Source organism: Misgurnus anguillicaudatus, chromosome 17, assembly GCF_027580225.2.
Source record: "Misgurnus anguillicaudatus chromosome 17, ASM2758022v2, whole genome shotgun sequence".
In the NCBI taxonomy this organism is placed as follows: domain Eukaryota; kingdom Metazoa; phylum Chordata; class Actinopteri; order Cypriniformes; family Cobitidae; genus Misgurnus; species Misgurnus anguillicaudatus.
In genome coordinates this window covers 33,217,852-33,245,811 of record NC_073353.2, presented here as the reverse complement: position 1 = coordinate 33,245,811, position 27,960 = coordinate 33,217,852, and the positions used below count along the sequence as shown (strand labels likewise).

General features: G+C 35.3%; 1 protein-coding gene across 1 annotated transcript; it reads right to left on the bottom strand.

Moving 5' to 3' along the window:
• Positions 1-191: 191 nt before the first annotated feature.
• On the bottom strand, positions 192-11,681 carry nemp2 (nuclear envelope integral membrane protein 2). The gene is made up of 9 exons (XM_055215676.2): positions 11,150-11,681; positions 10,533-10,642; positions 9,509-9,740; positions 9,358-9,430; positions 9,150-9,243; positions 7,238-7,352; positions 5,438-5,663; positions 4,426-4,614; positions 192-1,454 (listed from the first exon to the last, which is right to left on the bottom strand). Exons 1-9 carry the CDS (start codon positions 11,238-11,240, stop codon positions 1,151-1,153), a joined length of 1,434 nt encoding a protein of 477 aa, XP_055071651.2. The 5' UTR covers positions 11,241-11,681; the 3' UTR covers positions 192-1,150.
• Positions 11,682-27,960: the final 16,279 nt, after the last annotated feature.

The window sequence follows — 27,960 nt, the reverse complement described above, 5'->3', positions numbered from 1 at the left end:
TTGATATAGTGTATATATATGCTGCGATATGACGAAATAATACAACATTCTTACATTGCAGATTTTTAAAAACCATCTGTCTTTAATTAATATGATAATATAAAAAGATTCAACTGTAAAACGTAAACAGCTGTTTATAAAAACATGTTCTTTAAAAAAAATAAAAAATAATCCAGTCTTGGTCCAATGCATGCTTTGCAGTCTATGGTTTATTTTAAAAGGCTTGATCACATAAAATTTTAACTTAAACGTTTTCCAAATGACTAAACACAATAGATGTTGAGTTTAGAAGTTAAGAATCCTCCATGTTGGCTCTGCTTTACACAATAAAAATGAATTTTAAAACCCAAAATGCTATAAAAGTACAGAAATCAATAACTTCAGAAGCAAATACATAAATATATTCAGAAGATTTACAGCCCCAAGCGCATATGGACTACTTTAACTATACATACATGGTGTTTTTCATATCATTTTATATCTACATTTGACACCACCAGTGCCCATTCACCTTCACAACAACTACATTCAGGGTTTTAACATGGCCATGACCACTTGCTGAAATGTTTATTTTTAGTTGAACCATTCTTTAACTGACACTAGAGGGCACTGTTTGCTTAAAGTAGAAAATGCCATTATAATTATTTTTACTGTTGACAAAAATATATTAGTACAGTAACTAAAAGGTTGTCCAGATGGTCTTTTATACCTGAGATCAGCACATTAACAATATAAACATATAAACTTAGTGTTTCCTAATCCCGAAATGCCCAAACAATACACATTTTGGATATCTTCCTAATGTAACCTGCCTGGTTTGATTCATTAGTGCATCAGAGACTCCACCATCTGAATTAGATATGACACTAAAAATATGCAGTGTTAGGCACTCCAGGATTGGAAAATATTGATGTATCACTCGGGAATTCAAATAAAAATTCAGGTCCACTGCTAAGACAATAACCACCCACATTGTCTCATGGAGATCATTTAAATACACAAATGAGAGAAACACTATTTTACAAATCATTATGGACCTACTAAGTTTCCTTAGATTCATGCTTACCTACTTTATAAATATTGGGGATTCAAAAAATCTTTAAAAAGTAAATACTTAAAAATGACTGTTCATTCATCATCAGGCAAAGATTCAGAAGAAGTCCTGGTCTTCTACATCCATGGGTTCTGGTTGAGGGCTGTAGTTTATTGGGGGATAAGGACAGACAGGGGGGTTGTATTCAGAGGGTCCAGGGAGGTTGTTTTGGAATGGAGGATTGTTTCTGTGCAGCTCATCATCAGTGTGATCCTCCTCTGCGCTTTGAGGATGGCCGTCGCTGGAGCTGCTGTTAAACAGCAAGTCTTCATGAAACGCCCCACCAACCCCATAATGACTCTCATGACTCTGAAGCTCCTCTGAAGTGACGTGGGAACCGCTGTGCAGAAACTTAGCGAAGCTGAAGAGAGATGGAAATAAAGGCTGGGAATTCATATTTATAATATGATGTAACATTTTAATGTTAGAAGCCAGACTTCTTTTTTTACAAGAGGGGGTTTCTATTCTTTTTAAAGGCACAATATGTAAGATTTTTGCATTACATTTTTTCAAAAATCACAGAGTGTTGTATATTTTTTAGTGCTGGGCAAAGATTAATCGCATACAAAATAAAAGTGATTATTGGCATAATATATGAGTGTGTGCTGTGTCTAATTATTATGTATTATACCACGGGTCTGTTGAATGCTGCATTCTGATTGGCTGAGAAATTTTCTATGGGTGTTGATTATTTTTCTGTAAACCGCACACCTATCTTTTCAAATGTCTTAAAAATAGGCACCAGAGCAATGTTTGTGGTAACCGTGGTATAAGCGGAATAATTGACTCCGGTCCTTTGAATTATTTGAAAATAATGCACACCTGCGGTGTAACGGCACTCCGCTTCGCGTCGTGCCGCATTACCACCTTGGTGTGCATTATTTTCTTATAATTCAATGGCCCGTCGTCAATTATTCCTTACTAAATATATACACACACATTCATGTATGTATTTAAGAAACATTTACATGTTTATATATATTTATTTATATTTTTAAATAATCTATATTAAATATAATATATATATATATATATATATATATATATATATATATATATATATATATATATATATATATATATATATATATATATATATATAAATAAAACAATTCTGAAATGAATGTGTGTGTGGTTAAATATACATAATAATTAAACACAGTACACGCACATATATTATGCAAAAAAATCACTTTTATTTTGTATGCAATTAATCGCGATTAATCTTTGCCCAGCACTAACATTTTTTACTTCAGTACTTTAATGTTTTGACAATGTTTGAATTCAAAGAATTTGCTGTTTTTAAAACGCGTTCCACCTCTGTTCATAGGGTCACATGTTGTCATGTCCAGGTTATTCTTAATTTCCACTTTTGCTGCCATTGAAACCATAGGTGTGTTTGACTTCATGTGGCACTGCGCAGACCAATCGAGCAATGACATCAAAGTATCATGACTGAAAGCAGTACTACCGTTTTTGATACTTTGATGTCATACGCCAATCGATCTGCGCATCGCCATATGAGTTAGTAGTACTTGAAGCGTCCAGGATGCCACTCTGTTATTGCTTCTTCTATTAAACAACACTGTGGACCTACATTATAATGTAACAGTTACAAAACTTTATTTGTCTTGTCATATTGATACTCATTAATAATGTAGGTGAAGACAATAACTCCCATAGTTCAATTTACTCTCACAGCATCATCAAGCTACGCAGTTGTTGTTTAGTGGCCTCCAGTGGTGAAAATTACATATTGTGCTTTTAACCTAGATTTAAAAATGCAAGATTTTAACACTAGATTAGTATGTTTTAACAATAACATTGGCAATATTATGCTGAATGCGTTGCCTAGTTCAGTGGTTCTCAACTGAGATGGTGCCAGGGGGGCCCAGGTTTTTATAAAATAATTAATCATAAATTCTGTGCACTTAAATCTCAGAAAAATAATGATACTAACCAACATCACTACATTTAATAATTCAATAAGTTTTGTATAAGTTTTACATTTTTTTTCATAAATTTTATTTGGGGGGCCACGAAAGGATGCACCGACCGTATTCAATGGGGGCCGCACGCTGAAAAGGTTTGAGAACCACTGACCTAGTTTACTATTTAGTTTTATACACTTAGTTAAATCCATGCCTTGACATATACTTGATGCTTTAGTTGATAAAAATGCAAATATGCTAGACCAGTGGTTTTCAAACTGAGGGCCGCGAGATGGTGCCAGGGGGGCCCCAGTTTTATGGCATTTTATGAAATACATTAATTTATCATGAATTCTGTGTAATTAAACCTAAAAAAATAAGGCTACTAACCAAAAGCACTACTTTTTGTATAATTTAATGTTTTTTTATTTATTAAAATGTTGAGTTTTAGAACAGTTTTTTTGTCATAAATTTTCTTTGGGGGGCCGCAAAGGAATGCACCGTACACAAGGGGGGCCGCACGCTGAAAAAGTTTGGGAACCACTGTGCTAGACAATACAGTACACTTAGAAAAAAATTATACAAAAGTTGTCACTGGGACGAAACCATTTAAAAAAGGTATTAATAAGTACCATTTTGGTACAGATATGTACCTTTAAGGTACCAGTATGTACCTTTAAGGTACTAGTATGTACCTCTACTAATGTGTACCTTGAGGTACCTTATAAGTACCTTTAAGGTACAAAAGCTTTTTTGTTTTTGTTTTTTAAATACTGCCCCAGCCCCCAGTCACAACTTTAAAGGGATAGTTCACCCAAAAATGAAAATTCTGTCATCATTTACTCACTGTCATGTTGTTACAAACCTGCATGAATTTCTTTGTTCTGATGAACACAAAGGAAGATATTTTGAGGAATATCTGTAATTAAATAGTTCATGGACCCCATAGTATTCATTTTTCCTATTATGAAAGTGATTGGCGTCCACAAACAGTCTGGTTACAAACATTTCTCAAAACATCCTCCTTTGTGTTCACCAGAACAAATACATCCATGCAGGTTTGTAACAACATGAGAGTGAGCAAATGATGACAGGATCCTCATCCTTGGGGGAATTATCCCTTTAATTCTTCCTTGTACCTTTTTCCTGAGAGTGTAATGTCTAGCAGATAGACATTTTTACCAACTAAAGCATTTTATTCCTGAATTTCCCACATGGGATCAATAAAGAACCAATACTATTCTATCTTAACCAGGTAGGTTTTTATAGAACAAATTACTTATATTTTTTTCTATAGAATATAATAATTTTTTTTTTTTTTAAAGGGACATTTTCAAAAAAAGTGGAGTGTTTCTTTAATAACCCATGAAACCCTGACTAATTATCATAAATTTTGGTTACCTTTGCGGTGATCTTAGTCTCAGCACCGCATCCCACGCATTAAAGCCGGGTTTGTTACAGTGCTCTCTCAGTTCATCCAGGCAGGCTTTGGTGTGTCTCTCCCCTTGCTCTCTGTACTCATCTTCGGTCAGAAGTCTGACTTTGGAGCGCTTCCTTCTCCAGGACAAACCCAGAAAATAGAAGAAGAGACTGAAGACAGAAAGAGTTATGACTTCAATGAAAGTCATCAAAACATCAACATGAACTATTTATTTAAATATTACTAAATTATTAATGCATGTTTCTGGTGTTATTGTGCATGGCTGTCCAGTGCGCTTAATTCAAGTTTAAAGTCACAATAAAACAGAAGTAGCGATTGTCTTATTTTTCGCATAGTGACGTATATTCGAGTGAAACGGCTTCTGAAATAAAAAACAAAACAAAACAAAGGTAGGGTGGGACTTGAATTCATCCATTGAGAACAGGGCTGCAAAATGATTCTGCAATTAAATGTTTGCAGAATAAAGGTTTTTGTTTACATTATTTATGTGGGTGTACTGTGTATAATAATTATGTATGCACACAAACACATCCATGTATAATTTTAATAAAATATGTATTTATAAGTATTTATATATAAATTATATATAAATATAAAAATTTACTGTATATATACATGTAAATATTTCTTAAAATTATACATGCATGTGTGTGTATTTATTTATTTATTGTTTCGTGGAGAAAGGAGATTTGCGGGTTTTTTTAAATCAAAAATCATAGTTTTTTTTTTTTAATAATGAAGCTTACAAATAAGAAATTAAGTAATTTGTAAAAAAAAAAAACAATAATAATAAAAAATATTAATAATATGTTTTTTAATTTTTTTTCATTGTCATTTTTATTTACGCTTGTATATTTAGGAAAATTAAAATGTAATACCATTTCTAAAAGGGTTTGTCATGTTGTTTCCTCTCTATCTGTATTTCTAAAATTCTTTGCATTTTCCCTTATATAAACATATGTCAGTTCTTACCTGAATATTCCCACCAGGAGACTCCAGACTAATGGCAGAATCTTCACGCACAGCAGTAAAGCGAGCAGCATGTAGAAGGCAAGTGGGTAAGTTAACCCATGGTAAAGCAGCACAATGCCTACTACTTGCATACACCAGGTCATTAAGATCAATGTGCGTTTGTTGGTAATGGGGCCGTGTTTGTAGCAAATAGCGAAGCTAACCAGGCCCGAAATCAGCACATAAGCTGAAAACAAAGACAGATGATGAGAAATATTTTGTTAGCGTTTGAAAACAGAATAACTTAAAGGAATATTCCATTTTCTTAAAAGAAAAATCTAGATAATTTACTCACCACCATGTCATCCAAAATGTTGATGTCTTTCTTTGTTCAGTCGAGAAGAAATTATGCTTTTTGAGGAAAACATTGCAGGATTTTTATCATTTTAATGGACTTTAATAGAGCCCAACACTTAACACTTAACAGTTTTTTTCAACGGAGTTTCAATAAACAATCCCAAATGAGGCATAAGAGTCTTATCTAGCGAAACGATTGTCATTTTTGACAAGAAAAATAAAAAATATGCACTTTTAAACTACAACTTTTTATCTAGATCGGGTCGTGATGCGCCAGCGTGACCCCACGCAATACGTCATGACGTCAAGAGGTCACAGAGGACAAACGCGAAACTCCGCCCCAGTGTTTACAAGTGTATTGAAAGAGGACCGTTCCGACGTTGTTGTATGTGGAATGATACTAATTAATGTCTTTGTGTCAGTTTATTGGTTAAAATGGTCCGCAAATGTGCGTTTTATATATGTAACACGTGAACTCCCTACGTCACTACACATTTACGTTAGGTCACGCAGGAAAGGACCTAGACAAGAAGGCAAGTTGGGCTCTATTAAAGTCCATTAAAATGAGAAAAATCCTGCAATGTTTTCCTCAAAAAACATAATTTCTTCTCAAATGAAAAAAGAAAGACATCAACATTTGGATGACATGGTGGTGAGTAAATTATCTGGATTTTTTTTAAGAAAATTTACTATTCCTTTAAGTCTTAAAATGTAAGTCTTAAATCTACACAAAGCATTAACATTTCGACCCATAGACATTTCACAGAATGCAAGCATTACTGTATATAGCTGCGACAAAGCAATGAATTACTGACAAAAGAAACAATACTCAAATATAAATGTAATATAAAGGCTATTAATGCTACAGCAGATATGTGGAAACAAAGAAAACGACCAATAGAGCGGGCAGAATACAGTATAACACCAAGTCTCTAATCCATGCAAAGCTGTTTGTGGTATGCATAGAAATCAATGTTCCAGCAGCCCTCCTGTCTCTTTCCCTTAATCTTAATATCCCTGTGGTTTATACATTTAAATACTGATGCATTTACATACTGTAAGTGCTTGAAGAGGGAAATTGATTTGGCGGAGAATAGAGTCTATTGAGCAGTCAAGAGGCTGTCATTACAGCATTCAAAATACTTGGCCTTTATATTATAACATTAACTGAGCCAGAATATATAACACAAAAGGTAGATGTCAATCAGGTCTCATCTGTTACTGCAAGATGCTGTCTTGTTCAAATGCGAGTATTTCACATGAGACAAGGATAATCTGTCTAACTGACATGTATAGTAATTATGGCATTGTATAGAAAAAATGTCAAGCAAAGGCAAATTCAAAGGTATTCTAAACATTGGCACTGAAATTGGGGAAGGCTTACTGTATTACTGTAGAAAATAATGGGAGACAATGAATGGGAATTCATTCAATAGGTTATAAAATATAGAGATTTTAAATTACCCAGCAGTTCCATCCAGTGCTCAGAGATGATGTCATCCCAATTATTCAACACCCGCTGGATCCCCATGTAGGACAGACCCGACCCGGCACCCAACAACACCAGGAACAGCCCTCGCTGTGGGGAAAAGCTTGATATTAAGATCTATCCTGAAGCTGTGAACTGTCAATCAATCGCTCATTGATGCATAAAGGTCACCTAAGGTTACTTTTATATGTTGTGTGAATATAATTGTGTTGCTTGTGTGTGTACATAACCACCCAGTAATGTTAAAAATCTGACCACTCCTTTTTGTTTCAATCTCATGGGACAAGCTATCTTCTGAGCAAACTGACATCACTTTGAGAATGCCCCGCCCACAAACGTCAAAAATCACAGTTGGGTCATAATTTCTATAATAAATCTTGTTTGCATAATTCATTTACCACACGTTCATCATATAAAATGAAGTAAAGTGATTGGTTTATAAAAACTGTATGTTTTTGGTTTAGATAACGGTAAATGGGGAGGGAAGCAGCAGCTCATTTGCATTTAAAGAGACACACACAAAAACAGCATATTCCTGCACACCCAAAATGGGCCTTTTCAAACCTGATATAATAAATAATCTATATGGGACTTGGACCTAAAACTTCATATTCTGAGGACACCAGAGACTAATGTTACATCTTTAAAAAGTACCATATTAGGTGATCTTTAAATAATCAAATCAATGTTTAATAGTGACAAAGATCAACAATGTTAAACGTTCTTAGGGAAATCAATTTCATGAATACTTATGTATTTGTCTATGCACACTTAACTTAAAGCTACATTGAACCTACATTATTTCACATTTTGCATTAAAAAATTTGAATTTAAAGAATAATTCAGGTATTTAACACTTTAAGTCTCATTTCTGGTTTGTTTTGGATGAACTACAGTGATGGACACTGAAATTTTGATAATGGGTCGTGTCTTGACTTTTTGACTTGTTTAGAAGCGTCTGTCCGTATACGTCACCCATAGGTTTGTGAAGTGCTTTTTTAAGCCAATATTTGGCAGGGCTTGCAGTCGCCAACTTAGCATCGTGCTTCACTCGCAAGAAAATCGTAAATGGGTAAAAAGGCGGGACGTGGGTAAAGCCGACGTGCCTGGTTTCTGAAACCACGCCCACCTAGCTCGACGGTAGTGACAGCAGTGGCAGTTCCCCGTCACCCAAGTGGCCACGCCCCTTAATTATGCAGAACTTTAAGGCTTAATATAATTTAAACGGATGAGTTACAAAAATTCACCCCCCTCACAGTTGTCATGAAGAGAAAAAATTAGCTATATAGACCAAAATCACTTTTTGTACCAGGCTATAAACATATATATATATAAAAATATGGATAAAAGCGTCTGCCAAATGCATAATTGTGTTATTTTTTGCTGAAAAGTTGGGCATTTTATAGAGCAACTATGGTTTGATTCATGATTTTACATTTCCTTTGGTGTGCAAGCGTGTATTAGTGCTAACAATATGCAAAAGGTACATACCCCAAAGTAAACGATGACGCGAGTTATCGTTTCCAACACAAATCTCTTTTCTTGGAGTACAACAAACACATGGATTGTATTTGTTATTTAACAGTCTGTTATTTAATTTATTTACTTATGCAATCGCTAAACCTTTCAGCTTTAAATTTTTTTTTCGTTCAGTCCCAATGGCCACACGATATATAAAAATCCTCCCATTTACTATATTTTTTGTGCTGGAAATTCTCCCCCATATCTAATTTCTTCACAACAGATAATGGCAGCATTGACAGGTTTATACAGACTTGTAATCCATGTTTGATCAGTGTGATAATGTAACACTTTGTTGAGGGTGGTCAGACAAAATACTGCTTGATCAAAATTTCTCAAGTAAGCAGTGAGAGACGTTTTGTGCACCTTTGGTAGGAAGTTTCTGAGAATAAGTGTCAGAAAGACAAATGTGCCGATGATTCCCAACGAAACTCCAGTGGTGTAGAAAAACAATGAGCTCCTGGAAAATATTAAGAAGGGATCAGACTCTCTTCAATGAATAGTTCACCTAAATGTATAATGTATGGAAAGAGGTTTATTTCACATTTTCTCTACAAACCAAACTAGCACTTACCGGCATATGGTTCCTGCTTTCCATAACAATATCACCCCAAAGATAAAGAGCAGGAAGCGCATTCTATTTAACCCTGTAAAACAAAACAATCATGTTTCAGTGCCCAAGTATTCTGCACTTTTTATCATTTTTGAGTGATTCACTTTCTTACTTTTGTTTGAAACATGTAGTGTGTACTGAGTGTTGCTTTTGGGCGATTTGGTCATAAAGCAGACATCTTCATCAACCAAAGGAATGTCTAAAGACTTCTCCCTTTGAATAGTGGATGGCCAATAGTGTTCAACAAAGCAATTTATAACTGTTAGAAAATCATCCGGATGATGGCAATTTCTAGTCTCCATTGGAAACGTAATGAAGACGTCCTCATTGCTAGTTGCGTTAACCTGCGAACAACAGGGATTAGATAAGCCATCATTCATAATGGATGCTGTAAGAGCTTAAAACAATGATGAAACATATGCATAAACATATGTTTTGGACAGATTTGGGACTTTTTTGTTGAGCGTTGCATGGCAATTTTGTCACTTTTCCCCACATAACAGATGTTACATTTTGCTCCAACATAGGGTGTCACAAGTTTTAACACTTCAAAAAAAAAAAAAAAAACTGGGTTAAATATGAACATTTAACAAAAAAATCATATTTCACCCCATCATTTAGGGTTGCAACAACCCAGCACAGGTTAATTTAAACACAACTGTTGACTTTATCCATAACAACCAGCATTTTTTATTAATGTGTGGGTGTAATAAAACTAACAACAACATATAATCCTTGTTTACATTTTACATTGTTATTTTTTTGTTATGTGTAATAAATGTGTTCACAATAATTAAAAAATAGGCATAGAATCAACACATTTGAAGATTAAATTAAATGTATTTTTTAGCATCTTGAAACTCTCTCATCCAAGTTGGCCAGCATTTGACAACAGATGGATGAACAAATCTATTTAAGCTTATCCGTTTCAATTTCTTTTAAATCGAGCGCTGCACAAAAAAGGTTTTTAGCTTTTTAGTTCTTCGTCTGTGGTGCATTATGGACAATAAAGTGTTGGTAAAATCAGATTATAATTCTGAAGTATATTGGGGAAAGTATAAGATTTGGACACAGCTATTTATCCTACCAAAATGAGTAACTATTTAGAAAGTAGGGTGTAGTATATTATATATTACCTTGAAGGTGGACCAGATGTCTCTCCATTTGATTACAGTACCAGAGCTGTAACAGAAGCATCTACTGCCCGAATATACGTGATCACTGTCCCCTTTCAGATAAGTGCAGTCTGTAGTATACACAATTAAGACAGATTTATTTATTTTTTATTTTACTTATTACTTTTATACTATAACATTAACTTATATAAAGAATTTTTTTCCAAACACATGCAATGTGATAGTTTGTATCATAAATGCCTGCAAATGTTGTCTAGGTAGAAAGCTCAATAGAATTTAAGATACAGCCGTGTCCTAAAATTACACAATATGCAACAAGAGGGGTATGATTTACTCACACAACTTATATCTCTTACACAATGGTGTTTAAACAGGATTAAGAAAAACCTGTAGCAAGCTCAACTGGTTTTGAGAGAGAGCTTACATGTCAAAGTCAATATGGCATACTTATACAGCTAAAATCTATGAAATCCACATAGATAGCTTTACATAAATCTACAGCAAAATCCACAGATAAACACACAAAATAACACCAATAATCATCAAGTAATATTTGCAATGTTGTTTATATTTACGTGTATGTTGTTGTCTATTTAGCATGGCATGCAAATATTTACCAGCGTATGAATATTCCCTGTTTCCTTCTGCACTTTGCCAGCAAGCGCATACTTGAATTAAAATGGATATAAAAACAGCAACTTTTCCCATGGTTCGTGTAAAACAGACAGGTTTGACGGGGCCGGCAGGTAAAATATTTACACGGTTAGCTTAAACTAAGCTAAGCTAATGTTTTCGCTTTCAAATTCGGTGGCTGTCCTGTTGTCAAGACCTGACTAATGGGGTCAGAGTGAACGATATTTAAGCTATTTAATTCATTCAATCTTCGTCCAAAGACATTGTAGTATCGGTAAATAACATATTGTACACAAGTGAGCACGTTTAAAAACGTATTAGGATTGTTTAAATGTAGTACGTGGAGGATATCTATATTTATCACTGTTCGATTAGTCAGGTCTTACTTCTCGGTCAAAGGTTTGAATGTAAACGCGACTGGGATGTGTCCACAATGCCATAAATTAATATTTGCCAGTGTTTTATTGTATGCAACGTTGTCGCGTCATTGCTAAAAACAATAGAAAAGCAAAAATAGAAAATTCTACTGATTATAATGGGAATTGTGTTGCGTTTAATGGTCTCTGTGGGTCTCTAACCGTTACTGGTTATGTGATCATGTTGGTGACAAGGTTGCCAGGTCTGCGCAACAAAACCCAGCCCCAAAAAAGCCCAATGACCGTAGGTCAAATGCCAAGACTAAAATAACCCACTACAATACATAAAATACACACTTTACATTAACATTAATGCATTACACACAATGTCTTATTAAGAAATCACTGTATTATAAGTAATTATAAACAAATTCTAATTAATAAGAGCATCATGGCTTAAAGGGGACATTTCACAATACTTTTTTGAGATGCCAAATAAATCTTTGGTGTCCCCAAGTACATAATGTAAAGTTTTAGCTCAAAATACCATATAAATAATTCATTATAGCATGTTAAAATTGCCACTTTGTAGGTGCAAGCAAAAATGTGCCGTTTTGGGCGTGTCCAAACGCTGATAAAACGCAAACACTGATCACAATGATGGTGGTTTGTTGAAATTGAAACTCAATTGTGCTGTCAATTATTTTTTCTCTCTCGCTTTCTCTCTGCACTAAATGGCAGTGCCGTGAATGGATAGTGCAGATTAAGGGGCGGTATTAGTATAAAAAGATCCCCTTATGACATCACAAGGGAAGCCAAATTTCAATTCCCTAATTTTTCACATGCTTAAAGAGAATGGTTGACCAAAACTAAGTTACTGGGTTGTTCTTTGTTCTTTTTTCTAGGTTGATAGAAGCACTGGAAACCCAATTATAGCACCTAAACATGGAAAAACTTTCATGATATGTCCCCTTTAAGATGGACAGCAGATTAACAAAATCCTTCCACCTTCAACCCACGACAACAGTTTAAAGTAGCACAATTCAAAGGAAAAAAGAAAACAGACTTGGCAAAACTGGTTAGTGGGATGTCATCTTGTAACCAATAGATTATCATTAAATCCTACTGGAATAAGACCCAAAAAACACTATATTACAGAATTTTGTAATTGTTTAAGTGCTAAACAGCTGGTAGTTTATATTGATATTTGTATTAGAAACTATTAGTGTATTGTTTGGTTTGGGGATGACTTACATTGCATGTTTAATTTAGCAAATGGTGTCCAATTAGTGTGACCTCTCTTGGCACTAAACACATCTTGAGCTTTTTTTAGGAGACTGAATTCATTTGATTTGAATTAGAAATAGGATTTCATTTTATGTAGGTTTAAGAGATGCTGCAGTTGTCTGCTATTGCTCAAGTGGAAGGGGAGTTTATACTTGACATTTCAGCTTATACGTTATACTGTTATGAATACTACATACAAATTTCCTGTATTTTCTGGTTGTATTTTAAAAAAGAGACTGAGAAATAATTATATACGATCACTATAACATTGCAAAAACAACAAATCTAATGGTGAAATGGTGGCCTAAGACTTTTGCACAGTACTGTACATTACTTGTTTAGCTAACACTGGAAAAGCAACGTCAACTGCATTGTGGGATATACACTGTACATTCTGTTAGTGTAGTAGTATCCTGATATTTTATGCATACAGAAAACTATATACTACATACTGGAGGAATAATAAGAGCATTATAGTTGTGCTATGCAGTCAATTGCGTTTAGTTACTGATGCCCAGTGATGTATTTTTTGCTATTATTAACATGAAAAGGAAATAACATGAAACACCTAGTTTGAAACCATGCGATCAGCATTTATCATTTAACAGCGTTTAATCTTCCAAATACAGGCTTGAAGCAAAGACAAAGATAATCTGTGGGAAGAAAACGTTAAACCAAAATCTCGAGGAGACCAGATGAAAATGTCATCTCTGCGCAGTCTTCACCCTTTGAAATGGAAGGGGGATTTTTGTGGTGGGCGTAGACACAGCAGGCTGCTGCTTTCTCATTTCTCTAGGACGCAGAGACAACAGCGGCTTTTCCTGACAGGCACACCCACGCCAGGCTCAGACCCACTGTCACTTATGCTTGGATGGAATCAGCAAGCATCTGACTAATGCAGATGCTGTCATTTTGGTTTCTAGGAAGGATCATAACCTTGTTTACCCTAATATATAAAAGATAAACCCATACTGAGAAAAAAATTGTATTTTGCTGACATCTATAGTGCATATTTTACTTCATTTGGAAATGTAGTAGTGATAAAAAATAAATTCGGCTTTGGATTATTTTTTCTTCTGAGCATTTAACTCCAATGAGCCTTATCTTTGACTCCTATTGTAGACATGCAGACAGTTAAGGTTATGTCCCACGGGGGAAAAGCATTAAGAAAAAAATGTGTTGGTTGAAAGAAGGCTTTGTGGTTTTTGGTAAAATACAGAAAGTCCCGTTTTTGACGTAGAGTCAGGCATTTTAACAACAACATTTTTCTGCTCACGCACGACAGAAAAGTGTTAACGAGGTTCAAAGTTTAGCCCAAGACTAAATTTGGTAATACCTTATGTTGTGTTGTCTGGTTTATGCATTAATTGGAATTGTATTAATTAATACAAAAACATTCAGCAAGCTTCACACAATAAGTAAACATTAAATAAATGACATTTTATTACGTTACCACTTGTCTCCATGTGCATCCCCATGTGCATTAAATAAAACAGCTGATAAAGATATACAAAACCTCTCAATTGGTATTTGCCCAATGCATGGAAAAATGCAGTAACAATAAGCATCTTCAAGCGTTTATTGCTCAACCAAGGATATATGCAGAACAAAAGAATAATTAACCAGGAACATGCAGTTTTATCCAATAAGAAAACACATGACATTGAGTAAATATTAATCTAAACTATTGTATATATACAGTAGCTTCTTATTTATGCATGCTGGTAATAGAAGTATCTTAGTGTGCTGTGAATTAAAGGGGCCATGGCATGAAAATCTGACTTTTACCATGTTTAAGTTGCTTGATTGGGTCCCCAGTGCTTCTATCAACCTAGAAAATGTGAAAAAGAACAACTAAATAACTTAGTTTTGGTAAACCATTCTCTGCAATCACGTGAAAAATTAGGTCATTGAAATTTGGCTCCTTATGATGTCATAAGGAGATATTATTATAATACCGCCCCTTAATCTGCACTATCCAACCACGGCACAGCCATTTAGTGCAGAGAGAAAGAGAGAAAATAATTCACAGCACAATTGAGTTTCATTTGCAACAAACCACCATCATCAGCTCATTTGCATTTTAAAGGACACACCCAAAACGGCACATTTTTGCTCGCACAAAGTGCAAATTTTAACATGCTATAATACATTTTCTATATGGTATTTTGAGCTAATACTTTACATGTGTACTCTGGGGACACCAAAGATTTATTTTACATCTTAAAAAAGTCTTGTGACATGGCCCCTTTAATACTTTTTGCTTATACATACAAGTGGATATGTGATGATTTCTTATAGAAACTGAATTAAACAAACAAACAAACAAACGAGAAGAGTTATTGAATTTCCATATTGAATTTGCATTTGTTTCTATTCCTCATGTTAATTGACAAAACTGTTATAAATAAAAAAAATTGTTAAGTTTCAGCATACTGTAACAATGTCTACTTCAAAAAGAAGTTTTGGCAAAGAATTTCGTTCCACGGACAAACGCCTCTCCGAAACAGAAAGGAACTTCTGAGATTATGATTAGTGGGCTAAAATCTGACACCCACAGAGCTAGGCCTTATGCTGGTGAACTTAAGCTCATCCTACACCCAGAAATGTTTGGGATTTTTGGAGGTGATTAAGGCCTTAAGGGTCTTTTTTTGCTTTATGAAATTTTCAATCTTTACTTGAAGCTGACTAGACTTGGAGCATGGATATAGGTGACATTGTCTTTTTGACCCTGCTTGTACCTGTAAAGATTTTTACCAGATACACTTAAGTGGCCACCTGATCTGCAGGATGTTTATCGTTGTCTTTACATCAGGTTTACTAAGGATGCTCCATTATCAATTTTTTTAGGGGGGCCATGGGATGAAATCTGACCTTTTCCATGTTTAAGTGCTATATTTGGGTCCCCAGTGCTTCTATCAACCTAGAAAATGTGAAAAAGATCAACCCAGTAACTTGAAAAAATAGATTGTTGAAATTTAGCTCTCCTTATGATGTCATAAGGAGCTCTTATTATAATAATACCACCCCTTAATCTGCACTATCCAACCCACAGCACTGCCATTTGTGCAGAGAAAAGCACAATTGAGTTTCAATTGCAACCAACCACCATCATTGTGATCAGTGTTTGAATATCACCAGCTCATTTGCATTTTAAAGGACACACCCAAAACGGCACATGTTTGCACACACCTACAAAGTGGCAATTTTAACATGCTATAATAAATTATTTATATGGTGTTTTGAGCTAAAACTTCACATATGGGCTCTGTGGACACCAAGGATTTATTTGACATCTTAAAAAAGTCTTGTGACATGGCCCCTTTAAAGACTTATGTAAGCCTTGTGCTTCGCCATGTCAATCAATCCACCATACTGATAAAAAGCACAATGACGTTTACATTTCTCTACTGATTTTAATGGTTTATGTTGAGTACAAAAATGTTTTAGGTACTTATAATCTTGATAGTTCATTGCCATAAGCAACTCATACTTGTCAAGCATGGATTTGGTTTACCCTAGAGAGACATCCCTAATGTAATACGCCAAAGAGGTTGATATGGCATCTATACTGTATGTATGATACACACTAAAATGCAATGGTTAGATGTGTTTTGTTTAGACTCTTTCTGGTTGCTTTAGATCTGTATTTACTCTGAGTCATTGTGTTTGAATTACCTAAAATTGATCTTAATACCTGCTTTGGAATATATACCTGTTTTCATGATTATGCTCTGCAGTCTTTTCTGTCACATATTTAGTGGCACGCTTTAAGTTCTTTCATCTTTGTTTTGCGAGTTGTATGATTGGCAGTTTCTTTTTTTTTCTTAAACTCTTGTTTATGCTTTTCCATTCTTGTTTCCTAAAGGAGGATAGGATGGCAGGCTGCTGCTAGGCTGCAGAAAGTAAGCGTGATGATTGACAAGAGCAGAGAGCCGAAGAACTCATGAGTCTCTCTGTAAGTAGGCGTATGAGTGGGGCGGACCAATCCTCAGCAGAGCTCGGTTTTAATTGCCGTCTGGTAAACATCAAACAGGAAAGGAGACGCTTCTGTCTTAAGATACAGAGTGGTTTGGAAAATATGTAACGCTGTATGATTTCATCTTCTCCTTTAAGATGAGCATATTGAGAGTTATTACATTCCTGAGACGCTTGCCGTCTTGGGTCGTTAAAAAATCAGCGTCACCTCTTGTTTGCTTTGTTGTTGGAGTTATAAGCGGTGCACATGCTGAAGAGGAGTTTTTACTTAAGGGAGCATTTGAGTGTTTTCATGCTCATCTTTGTGCTAATGTTGTTCTTTAAATTAATGATGGAGGTTTTACATTCAGTTAGTGATATCTTCTCTTGTTTCTTCTCCCTGTTGGGTTTTGGGATTGTAGCCCACCCATAAGATGAAAAATAACAAATGTTTTTCTAAGACTGCAATAAGATTATGGAGTGTTCCAGCTGTTCCAGCTTTCACGCCTGGGAAACAAACCTTAATAATCTCATGTTTGTTTCAGAACAATGTCACAACCTGTGCTCAGATTTACCGAGTTACCAAAGCCTGCAATCAGGTTAGGTTACTGTATGTTAGGCTAGGTTAGCTTTTATGATCATTCAACTGTAGGGGAGAGTTGTCACACTTTTCACACTGTCTAACATTTACTGAGCACCATACATCACATAAGGAGTAATTGACGACAGGCCATTGAATTATTTAAGCAATATCGCTCGAGTAGGAGGGTGATATAGCTCTTCCCTATTACACGACTCCGAGAGCGATATTGCTTTTATACAACAGTTCGACGGCACACGTTTGAAAAACGAAAACTAGAAAACAACAACGGAGTTATTTTAAAAGCCTCTTTGTTTTAGAAATACTTCTTCCGCCACGGATTTGAGGGCGGCCAGAATGACAGGTAACACTTTCGGCTGCTTTGAATCTCATATTAACTCAAATGGACGGATTCGCCGTTTTTTAATATTACAATTTCTTGGTCACAAAGTGTAGTTTTAAGATTAGTTCAGTCGAGAATATATATGTATTATATTTAAATCTACAGTCGATTAGTAAAGATAGCGCCTGTTTGAACGTTTGCTTAGTGAGATTCGGTACGTATGAGAACCAAAGCATGAGCGGACGTCAGTGTTCACTCGCCCCGCTGACCACCGCCCTCTCTGGGCTACATCTCTGACCGGGATTCCCTGGCTCTTATGTTGGCCTGATGGTCAAAAATGAGATCAAATCAGCAGTATTTGGTGTCATGATGAAACTATTACTTGTTTTCTTATTCATATTTAGTGTCTTTTGTGTTGTTATTGTTTTGGCGCGAGGTAAAAGTTAATAAAACTATACTTATAATGTTACTATTGGTGTACCATTTCATCTTAACGCGATACAAGCACTCGATTATTATTAGACTTCGTTCTTGTCAGTACTATATAAATCTGTTTTTTATAAGTGTCAGAGAGATGTTTTTGCATGCTGCTTATAAATAAACCAGTGGCGATATCTCATAACATGTTTTAATAGTCATGTCACGATAAAGTAAATGATCAATGTCCACATTTAAAAGCTGCGGCGCTTACCTGCAGTTCCACGGTGTTTTCGCGTTCTGATAAGAAATATAGCTCCAGAAAAAAATTAGTGTTTATATTCCTCTTTCCAAGTGTTAATTGTCCACACGATGTGACAAGACATTACTCCCATTAACTTTAACGTAACATCCAAGAGCGCTGATCTTTGACGGAATAATAACTTCCGATTGGGGATTCACAGACTGATTTATGAGCTAGTGAACTAATGAGACACACGGAAAGTGTTTAAAAACAGCGCGTCTGTGTTTTTCCATTCAGAGATGAGTCTGTTTAGGACCTCCATTCACTAGGTGGCGGAATGATACGAAAGGTGAAGGGGTTACTGTGCCGTTATCAGTACAATATCGCATAGCTCTTAGCCAATCAGATTCGAGAACCAGAAAGAACTGTTGTATAAAAGAAAATAATGCACACCCAAGATTGCAACTACGGTAGCTGAGAAGGCCAGTCTTTGTGTTCTTTTTGAAATGTTTCCCAAACATTATGAAAATGTTATAAATACGTGTTTAATACTGTAAATTACGCTCGATGTTACAGTCACCACCCTTGTCGTCCAGATTGAAAGAGAACATTCCAATTGGACCCATTGTCTCTTTAGTACCATGTGGTTTTACATGTTGCTGCTGATTGGATTTCAAACCCTGTTGCACACCGGTGCACAATGTTTCCAGGAAACAAGTCGTTCAACTCGGAACCCGTAGCAAAACGTTTCACACCGGTTTGAACTTGAATGTGCCCCGGATGTCTTTATATGTTTATAATAACAGTTGCAAACACTTGAAAGTCACAATGAAACTGAAGTAGTGATTGTCTCATTTTCCCTGTGGTGACTTATATCCGAGTGAAACGGCTTCTGTTATGATAAAAGGTAGAGCCAGTCTGATCTCACAAGGAATCAAACATATTTTACGAGTTGGCTGATTTGTATCAATTCATATGAAGTTAATTGCGGAAAAAACAACAACAACGAAACCTAACCCGCCCCTAACCCCAACGTCACCAGGGTCTAAGCAAATCGTACCAAAACTTACAAATGTGGCCGTATGAATGATACGAATTAGCCAACTCGTAAAATATATATGAATTCTCGTGAGATAACATTGGTAGGGCTGGACTTTGTCCATCAAGAATTGATTGGATAGTTGGATACTGGGTCATGTTGCTATTTGCTAATCGCTGCGATCTCTTTTCGTGCCCCACCCACTCGCCATACCCAGTGATCTGAAGTAAAGAGAGATTGTTTCAAGGAGGGAAGAAGATTTGCATTTTTGATTCAAGATTATGAGAGCACTAATGAAGCCTACAGATAAAAAATACCACAATATTCCCCCCACAATTTAAGTTTTTACGTTTTTTAAAATATCTCTTTTAGATTCCACTATAGCAAAACTCGTTTTTCATCTTTTAAAGGGGACAAATCATGAAAATCTAACTTTTTCCATGTTTAAGTGCTATAAGTGGGTCCTCAGAAAATGTGAAAAAGATCAACCCAGTAACTTAGTTTTGGTAAACCATTCTCTGCAAGCATGTGAAAAATAGTTCATTGAAATTTTGCTCCCCTTGTGATGTCAGAAGGGGTTAATACCGCCCACTAATCTGCACTATCCAACCACGGCACTGCCATTTAGTGCAGAGATCAGCTGATTTGCATTTAAAAGGACACACCCCAAAACGGCAAATTTTAGCTCACACCTACCAAGTGGCAATTTTAACATGCTAAATTATCTATATGGTATTTTGAGCTAGAACTTTACTCTAGGGACCCTAAAGATTTATTTGACATCTTAAAAAAGTCTTGTGAAATGTTCCCTTTAAAGACTTGAACGGTGAACCTTGCATACTTTGAAGTAAAAGTACAGCATTTATTTGATCTTAAGCATTGTCACCAATGACAGCTTTCTTTTACGATCACATGGATTTGTGTTGTTCCCTGGTGGACCTTTAAAGAATGCAACACACACATCTCACAGAAATCCTGTATAATTCAACCAATCAGAGGACGACTATTAAATAATGACGCAATACCAATAAACGACCGCAAAACTAGTAAATCACGTTGCGTGATTCATTTAAAAAATCTCCTCCCATAAATCTTGTGTCAGAAAGGTAAACTCCTCCAAATGCATATGCACTAAGGTCAGTCGCAAGAACAACTGTGTCAACGCCTTTTTAGCACTAATTTATCTTTAGTAAATCCTGACAGTAGGATAGTTTTTAACGGCAAAAGAGATTTGCGCTGACACATGCCGTTAGATAGCTTGGCCCTACGTATTTTTTAGCTACCAATGTTGTTCAAAATTATCTTCTTTTGTGTTTATACACGTTTGAATGACATGAAGGTGAGTCAATAATGACTTCATTTTTGGGTGAACTATCCCTTTAAGTCTCTTGAGCTTTGAAAGATCAACCTCTGAGCAGTAAGACATCAAATAACGATCCAAACAGCTATCGTTGCCAGGGTTTAAGGGCTGAATAACTGGTGATTAATCCTAATATTCTTATTTTTTATTTAAGGTTGTGCAATGATTGGTTGGTTCAGTCGTCATTAACCATGCTGTGCAGAAAATGAAAGGTGGGTGGCAATCAGACTCTGCTAGTGGTTGAAGCCCCACCCACACAGTCGGGTCCACCAGAGACCCGGAGAACTGATTACAGTTCATTAACATGGTATGTATGTGCAGGGGTGGGAGGGACACTGGTCATTATTGTGTTCAACTGTAGGTGGTGCCCAGAATCACACAGGAAGACGTGGGCTGAGCACACGCCCATGCTTTAGACCTTAAGTCCTCTGTGAGGTATATTGGATGCAGAGTTTGACTCTGGGGAGTTGACAGTGCGTAATTACTTGGACATGCAGACAGAAATTTGTGTTTGGTGCCGCGGCACCTTGCATTTGACAGGGTTATTTGGAGGACTTGCTCATATTCTAAATTCAGCCAACAGTATTTAAGCACCTACATATTAACCTGAGGTGTAATTCACAAAGCATTGCATATATTACTGCATGATGAGGTGTAGTTGTGGAAAATCTAATACCTGCATATTTACACACATTTACACGAATGAATGAAACAAGAAAATGTATGTTGTGGTAGGGGTGAGATAAGAACAAACTAACGCAGGGTTATATTTAACACGGCTACACAGCAAATTTAGCAGAGTTAAAATTACGGTGTTAATGGAAATAAAAAGAGTTCAGAGTTAATTTAACACTGGATTGAGTTAAAACTATTTTATTTAACTCTATAAAAATAAAGAGTTGGTGTCAAAACAGAGTGTTACCACTTTTTTAAAAAATCAACTCCCACAGTGTTTTCTTAGTGGAGTTTGTTAACTCTTAGGGTGTTAAATAGAGAAGACCTCCCACTTTTTACAGCACACACTGAACCGTGTTTTTGGATGATGCAGTTCAAGCAGAAGGTCATCTCTTTTACTGTAAATGGTAAGTAAATGTTCAATAAATAAAATTTTGATCAATAATATTTGTGAGTTGTGAGGTGTTATGTTTTATATTGCTGTTAGTATCAAGTTTAACATTAAGAGTCATGTGTTATTGTCATTATATGAATCCGGCAGTTGAGTTTAGGTCTTAGCCTCAGATGGAGCAATTCATACTCGTATAATGTTTTTGGGAGTTTTTTTGTTGGTTTTTTTTGCTTTATATGCTGTTTAAGTTTAATATATATATATTTTTAAATCCATTAATGTGTGCAGGAGATTTGCTTTGGGGACTTTAGAGGAGCACAGAAATAGGCCTACATGAAAATGTCTTCAGACGAAGAGCAATTTTATAACAAAGTGAGTATTTTGTGCAAAACATAAATTGTTTTTTTTTTGCATTTTGTATTGTTTTTTAATACTGAATTTTTCCCTTTTATTTTTGTTGTATTAACAGAAAAGTTCAATATCCAGTCTGAAGGTCTGACCGTCGAGGATCATATCACCTCCTTACAGCTACTGGTTCATCATATTCTGCTGTTAATATGTGAAGACCAACATGGATTTTGGATTGAAATGAAGTCAAACTTGTTTGTATGAACTGAAGCATCCCATAAACTGTGTTTACTGTTGTTATACATTGGGAATGTGCTTTTTAGTTGTCTCGGATGTTAATATGTTAATTTAATGAACACTTAAATGCATGATACATTGAGGACAATTTTTCTGTCATAAATAAATGTGGATGACATTTTAAAAAAATCATTAATAGTTTTAAAATGAGAATGATAGATACTCAATACTGCTGTATTGTTACATAAAAAACTGTTTAAAATAAAGTTTTTTTGTCCCAAAAGTACCTTAATATGTTTCTGTCTTTACATTTACCATATTAACACCATATTAAAAAATATAACACTACATTGGAGAAAAATTACACAGAGGGAGTTAATTTTTAACAAATAAAAAATATTTAACACTGATTAGTGTAAATTTATAGTTAGATTTTTAACTCTGTATAGTGTCAATTGCTAACACTTTAAAGGAGTCAATGTGCCAACACTTTCAAAAGTGTTAAAATAACTCTACTGGGAGTGGACCCCATGAGACACTTTTAAAGTGTTGAAATTAACTCTTATAGAGTTATTCTGAGGTTCCAGATTTTGCTGTGTATGTTACATATTTATACAGGGTTGAGCAATCTGTGCTTTTGGTCTTTTTCTTTTTCTGTCAGAAGATGATCCCCTGTGAATTTGTGAAACGTTTTGATGTGTTTTCATTAAGATATTAAACAAAAAGTGTTTTGGAGACATGGTATTTTTTTAAAATGTCAAATAAATCTTTAGTGTCCCTAGAGTACATAATGTGACGTTTTGGATATGTCCTTTCAAATCAAATGAGCTGATCTCTGCACTAAATGGCAGTGCTGTGGTTGGATAGTGCAAAGGAAGGGGCGGTATTAACCCCTTCTGACATCACAAGGGGAGCCAAATTTCAATGACATGCTTGCAGAGAATGGTTTACCGAAACTTAGTTACTGGGTTGGGTTTTTTCACATTTTCTAGGTTGATAGCAGCACTGGGGACCCAATTATAGCACTTAAACGTGGAAAAAGTCAGATTTTCATGATATGTCCCCTTTAAGCCTCGGGTATACAGTGATAATGAAATGAAAACAATGTAAATACTATTTAATTAAAATGATAACTTTTAATACAATGTCAGGGGAAATAACTGACAATTTTTTTTTCTTAATTATGCAGTTCTTTCAAAAAAAAAAATGTATTCATATGCACTGGTGGGGTGCTAATTTTAAAAATAGGCTAATTTTTCAGCTCCCCTAGAGTTAAACATTTGATTTTTATCATTTTGGAATCCATTCAGCCGATCTCCAGGTCTGGCGGTACCACTTTTAGCATAGCTTAGCATAATCCATTGAATCTGATTAGACCATTAGCATTGCGCTAAAAAATAACCAAAGAGTTTCAATATTTTTCGTATTTAAAACTTGACTCTTCTGTAGTTACATCGCGTACTAAAATTAAAAGTTGTGATTATCTAGGTCGATATGGGTAGGAACTTTAATCTCAATCTGCCGTAACATGGCTGCAGCAGACGCAATGATATTACGCACTGCCCCAAAATAGTCCCCAGCTATTGAAAGTTACCAAGGGGACTATTTTTAACTTTTAATTTTTCGTCTGCCTTAATACACGATGTAACTACAGAAGAGTCAAGTATTAAATAGGAAAAATATCGAAACTCTTTGGTCATTTTTGAGCGGGATCCTAAATGGTCTAATCAGATTCAATGGATTATGCTAAGCTATGCTAAAAGTGGTCCCGCCAGACCCGGAGATCGGCTGAATGGATCCAAAACGGTAAAAATCAAATGTTTCACTCAAGGAGAGCTGGAAAATTTGCCTATTTTTTAAAAAAAGTGAGTGTCTCTTTAAAGCTGTGATTCATTGAACTCAACCATCACACAAGCAAAGCCACCTTGACGTGTGAAAGAGTCCCCTGGAGCAATGCACTCTGGGAAGCCTGTGTGTTCAAACTGCAGGATTACACCGGCCAATCCCCGTAGCAAATAAGAGAATTAGGGTGAAATTTAATCATACACCAAATTATAGTCACTGACATGCTATTATAGCCCCCCCATGAGCTCTGTGTGAATGCAGCTCATACCGATTAACTTAATCTCATTCCTCAACCTGATTTCTTGATCATAGTATCTTTATTGCCTGCTGCAGTATCATTTCTGCAGGATTCTGCAAATGTCATTCTTTCATCATGATTTACATTCATTTAGGAGTCGCCTTTATCCACATTCATTTTTATCCAGTGAGAGAGAGCATTCAACATTTGAAATGTATAAATGTATTTGTGTGATGGTTGTGTTTCCCATAAATGATCTTAGTGTACGGTCAAGAGTGCCATTGAACCGGTTTGATGTGAGTTATTGATTTTTTCAAAGCTTGGGTCATATGGTCCTAACCAGTCATTTATTTACTTTCAGTTCTTTTCTTTAAGCAACATGTTGCTCATTGCAAAAGCTACATGCTGTTTCACGTTCACCGTTTATCTTTGAAATAATATTGAATTAAAGGTTGATGTGTGTAATTTTTCATTTCATAAATGCTTTCTCATATCCCATACTTCATGTGCAGAGGCAACTATGAGTAAGCCGATCTTTGATTTCGCCAAAACTATTGTTCAACAACTTTCAACATTGGTTTAACCAATATAAATATGGGACGAGGACAATCATTTCGACTATTTTTTGAACATTTTTCTTTAAGAAATAATTGATTTATTTCTCTTAATACAGTAAGTAATACATTTCTCTACTTATTAAATATTGGTATGGTTTTTTTTTTTTTTTTTTGCTGCTGTGATATATATATGCAATATACTCCTTAAAGGAATATTCCATTTTCTTAAAAGAAAAATCCAGATAATTTACTCACCACCATGTCATCCAGGATGTTGATTTTTTTCTTTGTTCAGTCGAGAGGAAGTTGTGTTTTTTGAGGGGAAAATTGCAGGATTTTTCTCATTTTAATGGACTTTAATAGACACCAACAATTAATACTTAATTCAACACTTAACAGTTTTTTTCAACTGAGTTTCAAAGGACTATAAACAATCCCAAACGAGACATAAGGGTCTTATCTAGCAAAACGATTGTCATTTTTGACAATAAAAATAACAAATATACACTTTTAAAGTACAACTTCTCGTTTAGATCCGGTCGTCATGCGCTAGCGTGACCCGACGCAATACGTCATCACGTCAAGAAGTCACAGAGGACGAACGCGAAACTCCGCCCCAGTGTTTACAAATGTGGTGAAAGATGACCGTTACTACGTTGTTGTATGTCAACTGATACTAATTAATGTCTTTGTGTCAGTTTATTGTTTACAATGGTCCGCAAATGTGCGTTTTATATATGTAACATGTGACCTCCCTACGTCACTCATTTACGTTAGGTCGCGCTGGACCGGATCTGAACGAAAAGTTGTGCTTTAAAAGTGTATATTTGTTATTTTTTTTGTCAAAAATGACAATCGTTTTGCTAGATAAGACCCTTATGCCTCGTTTGGGATCGTTTATAGTCCTTTGAAACTCCGTTGAAAAAAACTGTTAAGTGTTGAGTTAAGTATTAATTTTTGGTGTCTATTAAAGTCCATTAAAATGAGAAAAATCCTGCAATGCTTTCCTCAAAAAAACAATTTCATCTCGACTGAACAAAGAAAGACATCAACATCCCGGATGACACTGTGGTGAGCAAACCATCTGAATTCCTCCCTCAAGAAAATGGAATATTCCTTTAAGGCTGTGTGTTGCGGTGATTTTGCATGGTATAATTTCACAAATATCACTGTAATGCATAAACTTATGTGAGTCCTGCAGCTCAGAGGTAAAACAATACGTTAGCTGCTCAAAAGGTTGTGGGTTCAATCCAAAAGAGCACATGTAGATAAATGTATATCTTATGCACTGCACTGAAAGTCATTTTGGATAGATGCATGTGTTATAGCTTTAACAGTATAACCAGTCTACTCCTGAAATGAATGATCAGATACTTGTTTAAGCATTCAAAGGGTTGATACAGACATCCGTTCACACTCCCATTCCTCTTTGCCCTTCACACAGGCCAATGATTCTCCAGCGCATATAACTGTGTGTGTGTGGTGCTCTGGGGTCATAGCACTCCTCTCTACGTCCCACGCTAAGTTTGTTTTTTAAAGTTCTCCTTTCAGTTCCTTTCTCATATGTATATACATCCATTCATGAAGAAACACACACACAATAAACATTTTCACAGGAAGTTAGTGTTCACACTGCCATCGGACATGAGGGGACATGCTTAAAAAATTCACAAAACTTTACTGGATATTTGTGTAAACTATAACTTTTTTTAGATTTACCCTTTCATTTATCCATTACAGTTCTAACTTCCCTGCTGTAGTGTGTCAAAACTTAAGCATCTTAAAAGTGCATATATGTTAGGTTGAACAGTAGACATATGGACAAATTAGACATTTTATTAACTTTGGTCCCAATCTGTCACTGGGGCTGTACCCTTTAAAAAGGTCCAAAATGTACCATTTACTGCATGTATATAAATATTTAGTACCAATATGTACCTTTAAGGTGATAATATGAACTCTTAAGGTGTAAAAGTGAAAGGGTTTTGCCCCAGTGACAGAGTATCGTTTTTTCTCTGCAACTTCTAGTGAATTACCAGTTATTATGAGTATTAGTACACTCTCAGAAATAAAGGTACAAAAGTTGTCACTGGGACAGTACCCTTTCAAAAAGGTACACCTTTGTACCCAAAGAGTGCATATTAGTACTTTGAACTGCCAAAATGTACCTTTAAAGGTACATATTTGTACCTAAATGGTACATATTAGGACCTTTTTTAAAGGGTACTGCCCCAGTGACAGCTTCGTACCTTTATTTTTGACAGTGTAGGCTGTCTGCTAATATAACTTATTGTGAAATTGTGATAACCCCCAACTAACATTCTACTGACCTACTATGTCAACTTATTCTACTAACCCCTTCCTTAACCCCATCTCTAACACACTATACTTTAATTAGAGTTACAGTAGTTGATAAAGTGGTTGCAAATAGTTGCTAAGTTATTTATTAAGTTGGTATGAAGACTTAGTAGAATATCTAAAAATAAAATTTTCCCTTTTTTATATAAGATGTACATTCATGCTGCTAACTGTGACAATAATAGTCTGTAGGTTTGTAACTGAAGTGTTAATTTATAGTGCTTACAAAGCTAATAGATGTAATCTAGATGTAAACATTATTGTCTGTAAGACTGTAATTAGTTTCTAAATAAAATGATGACAACACAAACAAACAATTTTAAGAAATGGACAGGGGTCAGAAATATCTGTAATTTCTTTGTGAAACTATTTGAAATTTCTTATACGGACAACACACAATAGCTTGTTCTAATCAGAGTTTTGTTTGAGACAAAAAAGTATATTTTTATACTTTTTAAATGTTTAAAGTAACAAAATCTACTTACATCATAAAATAATAATCTGTAGGCCGAATTGTTTAAAAGTTATACTGTTAGAAAAAAATGGTCAAAAAAACGGTCAGC

What these genes read in the sequence shown, in the direction of transcription:
- nemp2 (XM_055215676.2), bottom strand. Translation starts at nt 11,240, where the DNA reads ATGGGAAAAGTTGCTGTTTTTATATCCATTTTAATTCAAGTATGCGCT. An exon ending in CAGGGAATATTCATACGCTG is followed by an intron (nt 10,643 to 11,149) that starts GTAAATATTTGC and finishes TGTATACTACAG; the next exon opens with ACTGCACTTATCTGAAAGGG. An exon ending in TCAGAAACTTCCTACCAAAG is followed by an intron (nt 7,353 to 9,149) that starts GTGCACAAAACG and finishes TTTTCCCCACAG; the next exon opens with CGAGGGCTGTTCCTGGTGTT.